At 55.9% G+C, this 15,038-nt stretch overlaps 1 protein-coding gene across 2 annotated transcripts in view; it reads left to right on the top strand.

Annotated features, from left to right (window-relative positions):
- Window positions 1–15,038, top strand: part of kmt2ca (lysine (K)-specific methyltransferase 2Ca) — a 144,682-nt gene that overhangs the window by 116,210 nt on the left and 13,434 nt on the right. Inside the window, exons 39-48 of one of the 2 annotated variants that reach the window (XM_062520845.1) lie at window positions 297–2,375; window positions 2,616–2,935; window positions 3,347–5,289; window positions 6,267–6,378; window positions 6,540–6,615; window positions 6,728–6,791; window positions 7,428–7,660; window positions 8,698–10,566; window positions 11,656–11,859; window positions 13,683–13,850. In XM_062520845.1, coding sequence (XP_062376829.1) covers window positions 297–2,375; window positions 2,616–2,935; window positions 3,347–5,289; window positions 6,267–6,378; window positions 6,540–6,615; window positions 6,728–6,791; window positions 7,428–7,660; window positions 8,698–10,566; window positions 11,656–11,859; window positions 13,683–13,850 — 7,068 coding nt within the window. Of the gene's footprint in view, window positions 1–296; window positions 2,376–2,615; window positions 2,936–3,346; window positions 5,290–6,266; window positions 6,379–6,539; window positions 6,616–6,727; window positions 6,792–7,427; window positions 7,661–8,697; window positions 10,567–11,220; window positions 11,603–11,655; window positions 11,860–13,682; window positions 13,851–15,038 lie in introns of those variants that run through there. The other variant, XM_062520844.1, reaches the window with a different exon arrangement.

A 15,038-nucleotide genomic window follows, 5' to 3' on the forward strand; every position in this document is an offset into this window, starting at 1 on the left:
ACATATTCACATCCCTATCCCTGCATGGCTTAATTGTTCATAATCAAACAAATGTAAAAAACAAAAACAAAAAAACTGCATTTAATTTTTTTGATTTCTTTTCCTGGTAGAAAGTGAGGGAGAGAGAGAGAGAGAGAGAGAGAGAGTGTGTTTTTTAGCACCATGTCATCATGAATTTGAAATTCAATGCCTTCAAGTGACTTCATTAACTGAAGTGCCTCCCTCTCCTCCTTCACCCTCCTCTCCTTTCTTCTCCTCTCCTCTGTGCCCATTCTCTCCTCCTGTTTCCATGGTAGCAAATGAGACAAAAGAGCAAACAGCAAGCCAAGATCGAAGCCACTCAAAAGCTGGAGCAAGTTAAAAATGAGCAGCAGCAGCTTCAGCAGCTGCAGCAGCAACAACAGCAGCAGCAACAGCAGAATTTCCCCAGCGGTGGTCAGTCTGGTAGCGACACGCCCACCAGTGGCAACCAGAGCCCCAGGACGCCCCAGCCCGGCGGCGGGGGGGGCAATGCCTCGCCCCTGCAGCCCAAAGACGGAGGCTTCGCTCGGCCGCAGATGCCCGGCACGCCCACCTCGGCGTCGGACGACGTCTTCCTGCGGCCGCAGCTCCCGCCGCCGTCCGCCTCCGCGGCCTCCAAGACGCCCACGCAGGAGGGCGCGTACCCCCAGGGCCCGGGCTCCCAGCCCCCGTCTCCCCAGCAGATGTTCTCCCCCGGCGGCGGGGGCTCCTCGGCGGGCTCCCGGCCCTCCTCGCCCTGGGACCCGTACGGCAAGATGGTGGGCACGCCTCGGCCGCCCTCGTCTGGCTCCAGCACCCCGCGGCGGGGCTCGGACGCGCAGGAGAGAGGTGGTCGCCCGTGCCCGTCGCCTGCCCACGAGGGCTTCGGCTCGCCAACGTCCGCGCCCGACCCCTACGCCAAGCCCCCGGACACCCCGAGACCCGCCGACCCGTTTGTGAAGCCCATGGGGCCTCCTAGGATGGGCATGAGTGGCATGGGGGGCGACCCCCAGCAGCAGGCACAGCAGGCCCAGGGCAGGCACATGATGGGGCCCATGGCGTCCGCGGACGCGTTCGGGCGACCCAACCCGCGGGCAGAGGCGTACCAGCGCATGGCCCACAGCCGCATGGTGCTCTCCGACCCCTACGCGCGCCCGCTGCTCGCCCCCATCCCCGGCAGCAACGAGTCGGGCTCCGTGCCGCTCTTCAAGGCCCCCATGCCCCCTGGGCAGCAGCATCAGCAGGACGCCTTCGGCGCCACCATGCCCCCCCAGGGGCTCCGCAGAGGGCCCGTGGACCCGTACGAGCGGCCGCCGCTGACCCCCAGGCCCGCGGACGGCTTCCAGCAGGGTCAGCAGCCGGACCCGTACGCCCACCAGCCCCTGACGCCTCACCCGTCCATGGGCGCCGACGGCTTCGGCAACGAGCCTCGGATGATGCGCCAGCAGCAGCAGCAGCAGCAGCAGCAGGGCGGGCATTTCCCCATGCCCAGGCATGCCCACAGCAATCCCTACGCACAGGCGCCCTCCACCCCCAGACCTGACTACTCACAGCAGATGCCCGACCCCTACGCACAAGCACCGGGCACCCCGAGGCCAGTGGACCCCTATGCCCAACCAACGGGCACCCCAAGGCCAGTGGACCCTTATGCCCAACCACCGGGCACCCCAAGGCCAGTGGACCCTTACGCCCAACCACCGGGCACCCCGAGGCCAGTGGACCCTTATGCCCAACCACCGGGCACCCCGCGGCCCTCTGTGGACATGTACGCCATGCCTCCCTCCACCCCGCGACCGGCCCCCATGGATCAGTTCTCCCAGCCGCAGCCGATGAGCCGCAGGCAGTCGCCGTCCCACGCCATGGACCCGTACGCCCAGATGCCCGGCACGCCGCGCCCTGCGCCGGGAGAGAGGTACCCCAAATCCCCCGGGGCTCAGAGGAGCGCGGACCCCTACGCCCAACCGCCAGGGACCCCCAGACCGCAGAGCAAGCCGGACCTGTACGACCAGCCGCCCGGCACGCCCCGGCCGGTCCTGTCCAGCCCAGACGCCTTCTCCAGACCTGGGTCCAGACCGGGCTCCATGCCCCACCCCGGCGAGCCCTTCTCCCACCCGGCTCAGGGCCGGATGCAGGACGCGTTTGGCCGACCCCACGGATCGCAGACCCCTAAGCACTCGGGAATGTCTGACGACGGCTTCTCGTTGCCGCAGGCTCCGCACCCGAGCCAGACGCCGGGCCACGACCCGTGCGAACAGAACCCCCAGACCCCGGGGCCTCAGGCCGGAGAACGAGCCGTCCACGGCGTTCCGCAGTCACCCAGCGCCGCAGACATCCTGCAGCCACCGATGGGCGACTCTGAAGACAAGATCAAACAAGTAAATGCTTTTAATTTGTCATTTTATTTATTTAAAGTGTTTGTTTAACACTTAGGGTGTGCATGCTCAGCACTCAGAAAGGGTCCAGTATTTGTAGGGATTTGTAAAAGCATAGTCATCACCTCACTGTGTCTTTTGCGTTGTCTTTCATACCACATGTCGATGAGTGTTGGTGATGGCTGTCCAGTCCGCCCTCTGCTAGTTCCTCATGAAGGTCTCGCTGTCTCGCTGTTTTTCTAGCGCCAGCTGCTGCGTCAGCTGATCCTGAGGCAGCAGCAGAGGAAGGTCCAGCAGGAGCTGCCCGCCGGCGCTGCGGTCCCCGGCATGGTCAGTGCGCCCGGAACCCCCCGCCACTGGTCGCAGGAAGACTCCTCAGCGCAGCCGGACTTCTTCGGCCGGCCCCCTCCTCCGTACCCAGGCACCATGAGGGGACCCCCCAGGTTCCCGGGTCAGTTTGTGGGGGGGGACCAGCGAGGGCCGTTTCCCCACGACGGTCAGATGCCCCGGCCGCAGTTCACCAGGGAGATGGTCGCCATGGGAATGAGGCCGCAGGGCCAGAGGTGAGGCTTGTTTACATGTGTGTTTGATCTGACCACAGGTCAGTATGTGTTTGTTCATGGTGCTGATTTTTAGCCCCCTGGTACGTCCTCATTACTCAATCGATGGTGAGACGTAAACACCCTGCGAGTGGAGATCATAAGCCTTTGAAGTGCCTCTCCTCAAGCGATTGTTTTGGCAACTCATCGTCTGATGTAGTGGAATCACTCGGTGAAGCAATCAGTGTACATTGTTCTGTGCTTTCTCAGGAAAGCGTGTTTTTTTTTTTTAAAGCAATCTCTCTGATCTTACCCTGTGTCTACCTCTTTCTGTTTTTTCTCCTCTCCCTTTCTTCCTTTCCCTCTCCCTTTTCTTCTTCATTTCTCTTTCCCTTTCTCCCCCCCACCCCCCCCCCCCCCCCACCCCGCCCCCAGGTTTGGATTTCCTCAAGGGGCACCAGGACAGGAGCAGTTAATGAGGCCCCCGCATCAGATGCCAGGCGGGCACATGGCTCCGGACAACATGCCCCCCCAGATGCGCCGCTCCCTCTCCATCGACCTCGCCCGGCCCATGGGGGTGGGCACGGCCCAGATGGGTCTCCCCCAGCACTTCCCGCCGCGGGCACTGCCCATGCAGCAGCACAGCATCATGGGCCAGCCCTTCATCGAGCTGCGCCACCGCGCCCCCGAGAACCGCATGCGGCTCCCCTTCCGGCCCCTCGGCCCCATGGACCACCCCAACCAGCCGGGCCCCCCGCGGCCCCCCCAGGGCTTCATGCCTGGCCAGGAGATGGGCTTTGTGGGGCCCCAAGGCCAGAGGATGATGGACCCCATGATGGGCCAGCCTCAGCAGGGAGCCCCAGGCCCCATGCAGATGGGAGCTAACATGGAGGCCATGCAGCAGCATCAACAACAACAACAACAGCTACATCAACAACAACAACAACAGCAGCAGCAGCAGCATCATCACCAACAGCAGCAACATCATCATCATCATCAGCAACAGCAGCTGGCCAACATGCAAATGAATGCTGGTCAGCAGCATCCAGCGCTCAGCAGGTCCATGAGTCAGCCGGTCCAGAGCGAGACGCTCCACAGCGCGGCCCAGCCCGCTCTGCTCTCAGCGGCCACGCAGCCAGAGGAGCTGCCCCTGTCCACCGCCGAGGGCATCGAGGAGAAGCTGGACACGGACGACTCGGCCGTGAAGGACCTGGAGGACGTGGAGGTGGACGACGACCTGGAGACCCTCAACCTCGACGGCGAGGACGGCCTCCACCTGGACGACTTCCTGACGTCGGGCAAGTTTGACCTCATCGCCTACGCCGACCCAGAACTTGACCTCGAGGACAAGAAGGACATGTTCAACGAGGAGCTGGATCTGGCCGATCCTATGGAAGATGACCACGGAGAGGCTCTGGACATCCAGAAAGCCCTGTCAGAGAAAAGAAACACCCACCAAGACGGAGCGGCAGCAACAGCATCCATGTCTCAGCCCGCGGGCAAAGCGGACAACCTGATGTCCGATCAGGTGAAGAAAGAAGACTGCGGCTCGAGAGATGGCATGGTGTACGGTGGCAAGACCATCAAGACCGAAGTCAAACCGTGTCCAGTGAGCAGTCATGACCCCGGCAGCATGTGCGGACCTCCCATGAACACCGGCGGAATGTCAGGGGATCACACGGGCCTGTTTGGAGCATCCGCTCATCCTTCGTCCGACCCGCTGTCCGGTTCCGCTCCGGTCCTCTCCAGTCTGCTCATCAAGGAGAAGCTGGAGGAATCCGGGCTTGGCGCCGCCACCGCCTCCCCTCACCAGGCCACCCACGGGCCAGGCCTGCAGCAGGGCATGGGCATGATGCCCGGTCAAGCGCTGGACCACGGCATGAACCCTGGCATGGGTCTGGGCCACAGGATCGACCCCTCCCTGACCCAGGGGGCCCCTCCACTGACCAACCCCAACATGATGCAGCCTGGCAACCCCAAGCTGCCAGTCCCTGGGTTCGGGGGCCCATCCTCTGGGCAGCAGATGGACCTGAACATGCCCATGATGGGGGGCCAGATGCCTGCTGGACCTCATGGTCTGGGCAGGCAGACCCAGCAGGGGATGTTCCCTCTCACAGGAATGGGCCAGCAGCAGCAGCAGCAGCAGCAGCAGCAGCAGCAGCAGCAGCAGGCAGCACCTCCAGGATCTGCTCCTCTGTCCCAGCTGTCGCAGCTGTCGCAGCTGACCCAGTCGCAGCTCCAGAACCGGCCGCTGCTGCTGGAAGAGCAGCCGCTGCTGCTGCAGGACCTGCTGGACCAGGAGAGGCAGGAGCAGCAGCAGCAGCGGCAGATGCAGGCCATGATCCGCCAGCGCTCCGACACCTTCTTCCCCAACGTCGGTAAGAGTCCCTCTCCGGAGCGGTCAGAATTTGGTACATTCTTAAGAACGTTGGTAAGAGTCCCTCTCAGGAGCGGTCAGAATTTAGTACATTCTTAAGAACGTTGGTAAGAGTCCCTCTCAGGAGCGGTCAGAATTTGGTAAAATTTTTTGGTATGTCAGTAAGAGTCCCTCTCAGGAGCGGTCAGAAATTGGTAAAATTTTTTGGTATGTCAGTAAGAGTCCCTCTCAGGCGTGGTCAGAATTTGGTAAAAATTTTTGGTATGTCAGTAAGAGTCCCTCTCAGGCGTGGTCAGAATTTGGTAAAATTTTTTGGTATGTCAGTAAGAGTCCCTCTCAGGCGTGGTCAGAATTTGGTAAAATTTTTTGGTATGTCAGTAAGAGTCCCTCTCAGGAGTGGTCAGAATTTAGTGCATATTTGAGTTGATGTTGAAGTTGAGCAAAAACCTTTAGAGCTTTGGAACATATAAAAAAAGTCAATGAAAAGGGAGCGAGAGACCCATTCACCTCTTGTCATACATAAATGTATACGGGATAGGAGGGGGATCCAATTAAGCATTGGAATGAAGCTAGATTCTGACACACATTGTTCTGGTACAGAGCCTCACACAGGGAACATGAGCTGGAATGGGAGGTAATCATGCATTTTTCCCCATCCGTCTGTTTCAAAAAGCTCCTTGGCATTACTGCACTGAACCAAAAAAGAAAGGATGCCTTTTCTGTTCTGAGGGAGCTTTTTAAGTGGTTTCCTATGGACATCACCGCGGTAGCTTTAATTGATCTTGACAATGAAACACTTTCGGGAGCTTTTTGCCACAGTAGAGGCATGAATTATGCAGCCACCCCTCCACAAGAGCATCATTTATTGGGAGGAGACAAAATTGAGGTTGAGGAGGACCATGGGAGCAGGCAGATGTGAACTTCTGACTGGATCTGACTCCATTCTGTCTTAACGGTGTTGATTGTTTGCCTTTATAGACTTTGATGCCATCACAGATCCCATCATGAAGGCCAAGATGGTGGCACTGCAGGGCATCAACAAGGTCATGGCACAGAACCCCCTGGCCATGGGTCCCATGGTGATGAACAGGTAAGACCAGAAGGCTTTAGAAGAAGCAGCCAGCTGTGTCAAATAATCTGTCAATAATCAAGCTGTCTTCAATGTTCTCTAAATCCCTCATTTGTTATTTTCTCTCATGCTCTTTGTCCTTGAAATTTGAACTTGAACTTGATTCTTTTCTGCGACTTCAGGATCCAGCAAATCCCAGGAGCTCACGTGCCTGAAGCCGCTGCCGCCACTGTTGGATCTCCACACTTATTCGGACAGGTACAGCAGAAGAGATCATTCACGTTCAGAGTTCACACACACTGTATGTTTGGTCTTCTGCTCTTTGTCTGGTTCATGCTTGCGTTTCATAACACCCCATAATTCCTTGCAGGATGGGAAACTGGCCACGCAGTTGGCGAGACCTAATCCTCCAAATTTCGGCCCTGGATTTGTCAGTAAGTACACCAGGCCACAAAGCCGCACAACATACAGTAGTTCACGTTGAGCCTTTCTCTCCATCTTCTGGGAGTTTGCTTCCATTGTCCATGTGAGCTGGATGAATGGCTGTTGAGAGAGTGTAGAACTTCCCGGGCTGATCTCTGTGACTGGTGAGAGATGGAAACACTTTGGGAGAATTGAGTGGCCCATATCCTGCCTGTTATCTGACTGCTGTCCACTTTGCTTTGTGAGCCGCGCCGAGAGCAGTAGTATGATGGATGAAGGCAATATAGCCACTGCCACCTAGTCAGCTCCTGTTTATTATCAAGCCCCCAATCTCCAGCAGACACAGAGAACAGTGGCAGATGAAGAGAGGGATTGAACACTGGCTCATCTCTCTCTCTCTCTCTCTCTCTCTCTCTCTCTCTCTCTCTCTTTCTCTCTCTCTCTCACGCTCTCTCTCTCATGCACACACTCTCTCTCTCTCCCTCACTTGCGCTCTCTCTCTTTCTCATGCTCACTCTATCTCCCTCGCTTGCGTTCTCTCTCTCCCTCTCTCTCTCTCTCTCTCTCTCTCTCCCTCTCTCTCCCTCTCTCTCTCTCTCTCTCTCTCCCTCTCTCTCTGTCCTCTCCTCTCCTCTGCTCGTACACAGACGACACACAGAGGAAGCAGTACGAGGAGTGGCTGCAGGACACCCAGCAGCTGCTGCAGATGCAGCAGAAGTTCCTGGAGGAGCAGATCGGCGCCCACCGCAAGTCCAAGAAGGCGCTGTCGGCCAAGCAGCGGACCGCCAAGAAGGCCGGCCGCGAGTTCCCCGAGGAGGACGCCGAGCAGCTCAAGCACGTCACCGAGCAGCAGAGCATGGTGCAGAAGCAGCTGGAGCAGGTAACACACACGCACGCACACACACACACACTCTCATCTACATACAGAGATTAACACAGGTTAACGCCTAAGCATGTGTATACACATGTAACTGTGTGTGAGGTAAATGAGTGCATTCAAACAATTCACATGCATGCACAAGCACACATGGCACACATGTGTGCGCGCACACACACACACACACACACACACACACACACACACACACACACACACACACACACACTCACTGATTTTCACATGGTTTATGGATGTAATGAGTGTATCATCTAAATGCCCATTACCATACTGAATTGGCAGAAGGTATTCATGCTCAGGTGGAGATGGCAAAAGCACCAAAAGCGGGCCCAATGCCATGCAGCGTAGACACAGGCACATAGACCCTGTATACAGTAACTCCTTTAGCAGCTGGCTGGCAGGCTACAGTTCCCCCGCTGAAGTGTCTCCGCAAACACAACCTCATGACCTTTACGCTAAAAAAAACATGCTTTACCTTTCCAATTATTTAAAGCACTGTGACCTTTCCTTTGCCAGTCTCACACTGTCACACACACACACACACTCTCCCACACAGTCAATCTCTTTCTTTGAGACCTCTTTGCCCAGAGGAGTACAGTTTGATTTATTTACTGACATTATCACATTCTACCTTTCCATTCCATCAACACTCGAGAAAGGAAATAGGGAGAGAGAGAAAGGGAATAGGGAGAGAGAGAGAGAGAGAGAGAATAAGGAGAAAGAGAGGGAGAGCGATGGAGGGAGGGAGGGAGAGAGAGAGGGAATAAGGAGAAAGAGAGGTAGAGCAATGGAGGGAGGGAGGGAGAGAGGGAGGGAGGCAGAGGAGGAGAACAGATGCCCAGTCTGGAAAGCTTCAGCGTGTTAGCGTGTAGCTGCAGCTGATGTGTACTACTTGAGTTGTAGTGTGTGATGCTGACAGAGTTATGAGCGGCGCTCTTGTGTGTTGGCAGCCCTCCTGCGCTACTTCATCTGTCTTGCTCTTTGTCTCCCCCCCCCCCCCCCTCGTCTCGTCTCTGCAGATCCGCAAGCAGCAGAAGGAGCACGCGGAGCTCATCGAGGAGTACCGCGTCAAGCAGCAGCAGCACAACCTCCAGCACCCCATGATGACGCCCATGCCCGTCATGCCACCCCAGACGGGCCCACGCATGATGCCAGGCCCAGGCGCAGTTCCAGTACCAGGCCCCGGACCGGGACCAATGAACCAGCCTATGATGGGCCCCTTGATGGGCATGCAGCCCCACCCCGGCCAGCCCAACCCTGCCCAGCGCATGCCCAACATGCCCAACATGCCAGGCTGGCACCCCGGCCCCGGAGGACCCATGGGTGTGGGCGGAGGCCCTCGGTTGCCAGCTCTCATGCCACCCCAGATGCCCCCCCAAATGCCCCCCCAGATGCCCCCGCAGATGCCTCCGCAGATGCCCCCTGCCAACCCCGCCCAGCAAGTGCCCCCTCAGCAGGCCCCTGCGCCTCCCATGGTGCCCGGCGCTACCAAGCCCGCTCCGATGCCCGCTGGTGGCGCAGGATCGTCTGGCGCCGGAGGTGGCGCCGCCGCTGCCGCCGCCGCCGCTGCCCCTGGCGGTCCGTCCCCGCACGTGAAGTTCGACGACAACAACCCGTTCAGCGAGGGCTTCCAGGAGCGGGAGCGGCGCGAGCGTCTCCGCGAGCAACAGGAGCGGCAGCGGGTGCAGCTCATGCAGGAGGTGGAGCGCCAGCGCGCCCTGCAGAAGCAGCAGATGGACATGGGCATGGGCGCCATCGCCGCCGCCAACGCGGACGCCTCGTCTGCCGTGCCAACGTCCACGCCCGCTGCCCCCGGGCCCAGAGACGCCAGCCTGGCACAGATGCCCTTCTACAACAGCGAGCTGCCTCAGGACTTCCTGCAGCCGAGTCGGCCCGCTCAACAGCAGCAGCAGCAGCAGCAGCAGCAGCAGATGGGGGGCATGTTTCCGCAGCAACAGCAGGCTGGCATGGACTTCGGCGGTGCCCCCGGCCAGGGATTCATGCCGGGCAGCCAGCAGAGGCCTGGACCGGGCAGCGGGGGCTTCAGTCCAGACATGGGCCCTAATTTCCGAGGGAAGAGCCCCATGATGGGTGGCCACGGCTTCCCGCAGGGTCAGCCACAACGCCCCACGGGGTTCGCTGGACCCCTCGGTGGCGGTGGCGGTGGTCACCCACCGCAGGCTCCCGGGGCAGATGGCTCGGCGTTCGGGATGGAGTCGCCCTCGACGCCGTTGCCCCCCAACTACCCCGGCTCGGGGCAGTCTCTGATCCAGCTGTACTCCAACATCATCCCCGAGGAGAAGGGCAAGAAGAAGCGCAACCGCAAGAAGAAGAGCGCCAAGGACGACGACGGAGGCGACTCGGTCCGCACGCCGTCCACGCCGCACTCGGACATCACGGCCCCGCTGACCCCCCGCACCCCGTCCACCCCGACCCGCGCCGCCGGCGAGCCCGACCTGTCCACCGACGCCTTCGCCGGCCTGGCCCCGGCCTCGGAGCTGGAGCGCCAGCTGTCGTCCGTCGGGGGTGGACACGGCGGTCACTCCCTGCTGAGCCGCCAGTGCAGCGGGGGCTCCATGGACGCGGCCGAGCGGCAGCACGCAGGACAGCTGCACGAGGTCAAGCTGGAGAAGATGGACGCCAGCGAGTGCCACGGAGGGCCACAGGACCCCCACAGGACGGTCAAACAGGAAGCGGGACAGGAACTGACCTCGCCCAGCGACGCCTCGGGCAACGAGCTGCTCAAGCACCTGCTGAAGAACAAGAGCACTCCTCCTCCCTCCCACGGCCCCCCCCACCAGACGCCCCCCCTGCAGCACCAGACCTCTGTGGACAGCCTGCGCTCAGAAGACGACATGCCCAACGACACCAAGAGCATGCTCAAAATGGTATGTGCTTAGCTCATAATGCCCAATGACAGCAAACACGTGCTCAAAATGCTATGTGTTAGCAAACGCATGCTCAAAATGCTATGTGTTAGCAAAAGCGTGCTCAAAATGGTGTGTGTTAGCAAAAGCGTGCTCAAAATGGTGTGTGTTAGCAAAAGCGTGCTCAAAATGGTATGTGTTAGCAAACGCGTGCTCAAAATGGTATGTGTTAGCAAACGCGTGCTCAAAATGGTATGTGTTAGCAAACGCGTGCTCAAAATGGTATGTGTTAGCAAAAGCATGCTCAAAATGGTATGCATTTAGCTCAGAAGTGCCAGAAGTCACCATGTTTCAGAGCTGTTTGATAGTGTAGAATTCAGACGTATGTCACTTTTACCTGGACTGAGTTGGACCATTACAATATGGTAATTCAGACCATTCATGCAGCTACTCCCAGGAGGGATGTGCATTGTGTGCAGACTCTGCAGAGTAAACCGCAGGATGCAGATTGACTAGTTTACAGGTCAGTGTGCCATCACTAGATTGGGATGGGGCCTCTCTGTGTCCAGGCTGAGGTCTTCATCATATCACTATTAGCCTCTGTGTCCAGGCTGAGGTCTTCATCATATCACTATTAGCCTCTCTGTGTTCTGTCCCTTGGGACTTATTATCCAGCACGTGGAGATGACCGTGTTCCTCTTACGGTTCTGTTGTGGTACAACTGGGAACACCTGCCTCGTAACAGCTCAGGGACGTTACTGGAGACGGAGCTGCCGTGTGACTCCGGTCTTGCATCTCTATTGAACACCAAGTCAGCCCGCCTCATTCATCAGCTAAGACACCAGCTTAGTCTCTAGAGCAGGAGGACTCTGCAGTTGTGCTGCAGTCATTTCCTTTGCTGTGCTGCGCTGTGCTGCTGCACCATCCTCCTCCACCCCTCACGTCATGTGGATGCAGCGTTGATACAACTCCACCCTCCATGTGTCCAGAAGAAAACACAACAACACAGCAGTCACTGGGCAGCTAAAGGATATGACCGTATGTGCATATTTCTATCGTAAGTGCCCTGTGTAAGTGTTTAAATCTTTGTTGTGTTTCTCTCTCGTTCAGGGCGGTCAGGCGGTGAAGCCCGAGCTTCTGGAAGGTTCCGGGCCGGAGCAGGGGCAGGGGAAGCGCAAGCCGCAGCGCTACAAGCGCGGGCCCAAGACGGGCATGGAGAAGCCGCCCTCGCGCTACAAGAAGAGGAAGAAGGAGGAAGAGGAGCGGCAGATCGCCTACTCCAACACAGACTCGCTCATGAGCCAACTCAAACAGGTGTGTGTGCGTGTGTGTGTGTGTGTGTGTGAGAGATATGTCAGCACTCACTTACTCATATTAAATGTATTCTCCTTTGTCGATAGATAGATAGATAGACAGATAGATAGATAGATACTTTATTGATCCCCAAGGGGAAATTCAAGGTCAAGTGCCCTTGCCCTGCTTAGCCAGTTTCCTAACCAAAGTTGTTGCCATGGTCTTGTAGAAAATGCTGGCCTTGTTTCAGAACTCTTTTGAGTGGTGTAGAAATGCTGGCCTTGTTTCAGAACTCTTTTGAGTGGTGTAGAAATGCTGGCCTTGTTTCAGAACTCTTTTGAGTGGTGTATAAATGTAAAGTGAATACACTCGTGATTCATACCCCGCGCGTGATCATTACAGAAATTACACTATTCATCAGCCCACAATGTGTTAATGCATTTTTCATTAATGTGCAGGTAGAAATGTTTTACCCAATTTTAAGTTTGATTATTTGTGTATATACATTAAGGCAATTTAGCTTGCTAATTAGCTTAATCTACATAAAGAATGGCTTTCATTAAGGCCTAATAGCAGTGCTGGCACTGACGCACGTCGCTAAGCTAGCCCCTAATGGAGTGCGTTAGCGGCACAGGCAGCAGTGTGAATGGACGACTCCACACAGTCGCTCAGCTAGAGTAATGAGCGTTCCCTAGCGTTCCCTAGCGAGGCGAGGTGGGATGGGATGGGGCGGGGAGACAGTGGCAGTGGAGAGAGGGCTCTGCCTGGGCTGGGCAGGGTGGAAAACACCCCCCCCCCCCCCCACACACACACACACACACATACACACACACCCCACCACCTCTCCTCCAACAATCTTCAACCCAACTGCACTGCTGTTCCCATGGAGATTTTCCATTGATGAGTGGCAGCCTAAGAGGTTTATTTTGTTATAAGTTCTGCATTGTGTGTGTGTGTGTGTGTGTGTGTGTGTGTGTGTACACACAGTGCATAATGCACGACTTAAAGAGTTTCTCGAAACTCCTCCACAGAAAAAATTCTGTGAATAAAGAAGGAAAATAAAGAAGGAAAGCTGAAGGCTGTTGTTCTCGTCGGCCATGACTCAGCGTTCTTTGAAATGCAAAGAACACTTAAGGTCAAAATAATTCCCCAAACTTCTCGCATCAGAGAGAGAGAGAGAGAGCAGGAAAAAAAGCGAGCCCAGACTGTGAGCGTGTGATATGTGCAGGCCTCCGGGGGGACTATTCAAGCGCGGCGTCTCTCAGGGATCCAGCGCACATCTCCGGCTGCATCTCTGCGCTGCCACCGGCGGGCTTCAAAGGCCCTCTGCTCATTTGCATTGATAGCATTGTCTCGTGAAACAAAAGTCCGCGCTGCACGCTCGCCGCTAACGGAATGAAAACGTTCTGTCACACTTTGAGTGATGGTTCTCCCCATTTTTTTTTTTTTTTTTTGTGCCCATCCGTGACTGGCATACGTCAGTCACTGTGTACCCAGTCACCGGTTTGCCTGCTTGGTTCCCATAGTATTGCATGCTGTTATTGTGCTAGCAACCGGTGTAGTCTGATTTCAGTCTGTTTAAGTGTGCATCCCTTCTCATCTCGGTTCTCTCTCTCTCTCCCTCCCGCTCTCTCTCCCTCCCTCTCTCTCTCTCTCTACCTCGCTCTCTCTCTCCCTCCCTCTCCCTCTCCCTCTCTCTCTCTCTCCCTCCCTCTCCTTCTCTCCCTCTCCCTCTCCCTCTCTCCCTCCCTCTCCCTCCCTCTCTCTCCCTCTCTCTGTCTCTCTCTACCTCCCCCTCCCCCCTCTCTCCCTCTCTCCCTCTCTCTCTCTGTGTGTTCCTGCAGCAGTTGACCATGCTGCCCCTGATGGAGCCTCTGATCGGCGTGAACTTTGCCCTTTTCCCGCCCTACGGCAGCAGCGGGCAGCTCAACGGGGAGAACCGGCTGTCCGGCTCCTTTGGCAGTGCCACGCTGGACGGCGTCTCGGACTACTACTCACAGCTGGTCTACAAGGTGCCCACAGCATACAGCATAAAAATAAACACATGAAAAATTAAAATTAAAATCAGATAATAAATGAAAAGTGGTAATCTCGGACTACTACTCACAGCTGGTCTACAAGGTGCCCACAGCACACACACACACACGCATATAAATAAATAAAATCAGATAATAAATGAAAAGTGGTAATCTCGGACTACTACTCACAGCTGGTCTACAAGGTGCCCACAGCACACATACACACACATTAATAGATAATAAATGTGGTAATCTCGGACTACTACTCACAGCTGGTCTACAAGGTGCCCACAACACACAAACACACACACATTAATAGATAATAAATGTGGTAATCTCGGACTACTACTCACAGCTGGTCTACAAGGTGCCCGCAGCACACAAACACACACGCACACACGCATATAAATAAATAAAATCAGATAATAAATGAAAAGTGGTAATCTCGGACTACTACTCACAGCTGGTCTACAAGGTGCCCATAGCACACAAACACACACGCATTAATAGATAATAAATGTGGTAATCTCGGACTACTACTCACAGCTGGTCTACAAGGTGCCCACAGCACACAAACACACACATTAATAGATAATAAATGTGGTAATCTCGGACTACTACTCACAGCTGGTCTACAAGGTGCCCACAGCACACAAACACACACATTAATAGATAATAAATGTGGTAATCTCGGACTACTACTCACAGCTGGTCTACAAGGTGCCCACAGCACACATACACACACGCATTAATAGATAATAAAAGTGGTAATCTCGGACTACTACTCACAGCTGGTCTACAAGGTGCCCACAGCATACAAACACACACATTAATAGATAATAAATGTGGTAATCTCGGACTACTACTCACAGCTGGTCTACAAGGTGCCCACAGCAGCACAAACACACACATTAATAGATAATAAATGTGGTAATCTCGGACTACTACTCACAGCTGGTCTACAAGGTGCCCACAGCAGCACAAACACACACATTAATAGATAATAAATGTGGTAATCTCGGACTACTACTCACAGCTGGTCTACAAGGTGCCCACAGCAGCACAAACACACACATTAATAGATAATAGATGTGGTAATCTCGGACTACTACTCACAGCTGGTCTACAAGGTGCCCACAGCAGCACAAACACACACATTAATAGATAATAAATGTGGTAATC

This window comes from Sardina pilchardus, chromosome 19 (genome assembly GCF_963854185.1).
Source record: "Sardina pilchardus chromosome 19, fSarPil1.1, whole genome shotgun sequence".
NCBI lineage: Eukaryota > Metazoa > Chordata > Actinopteri > Clupeiformes > Clupeidae > Sardina > Sardina pilchardus.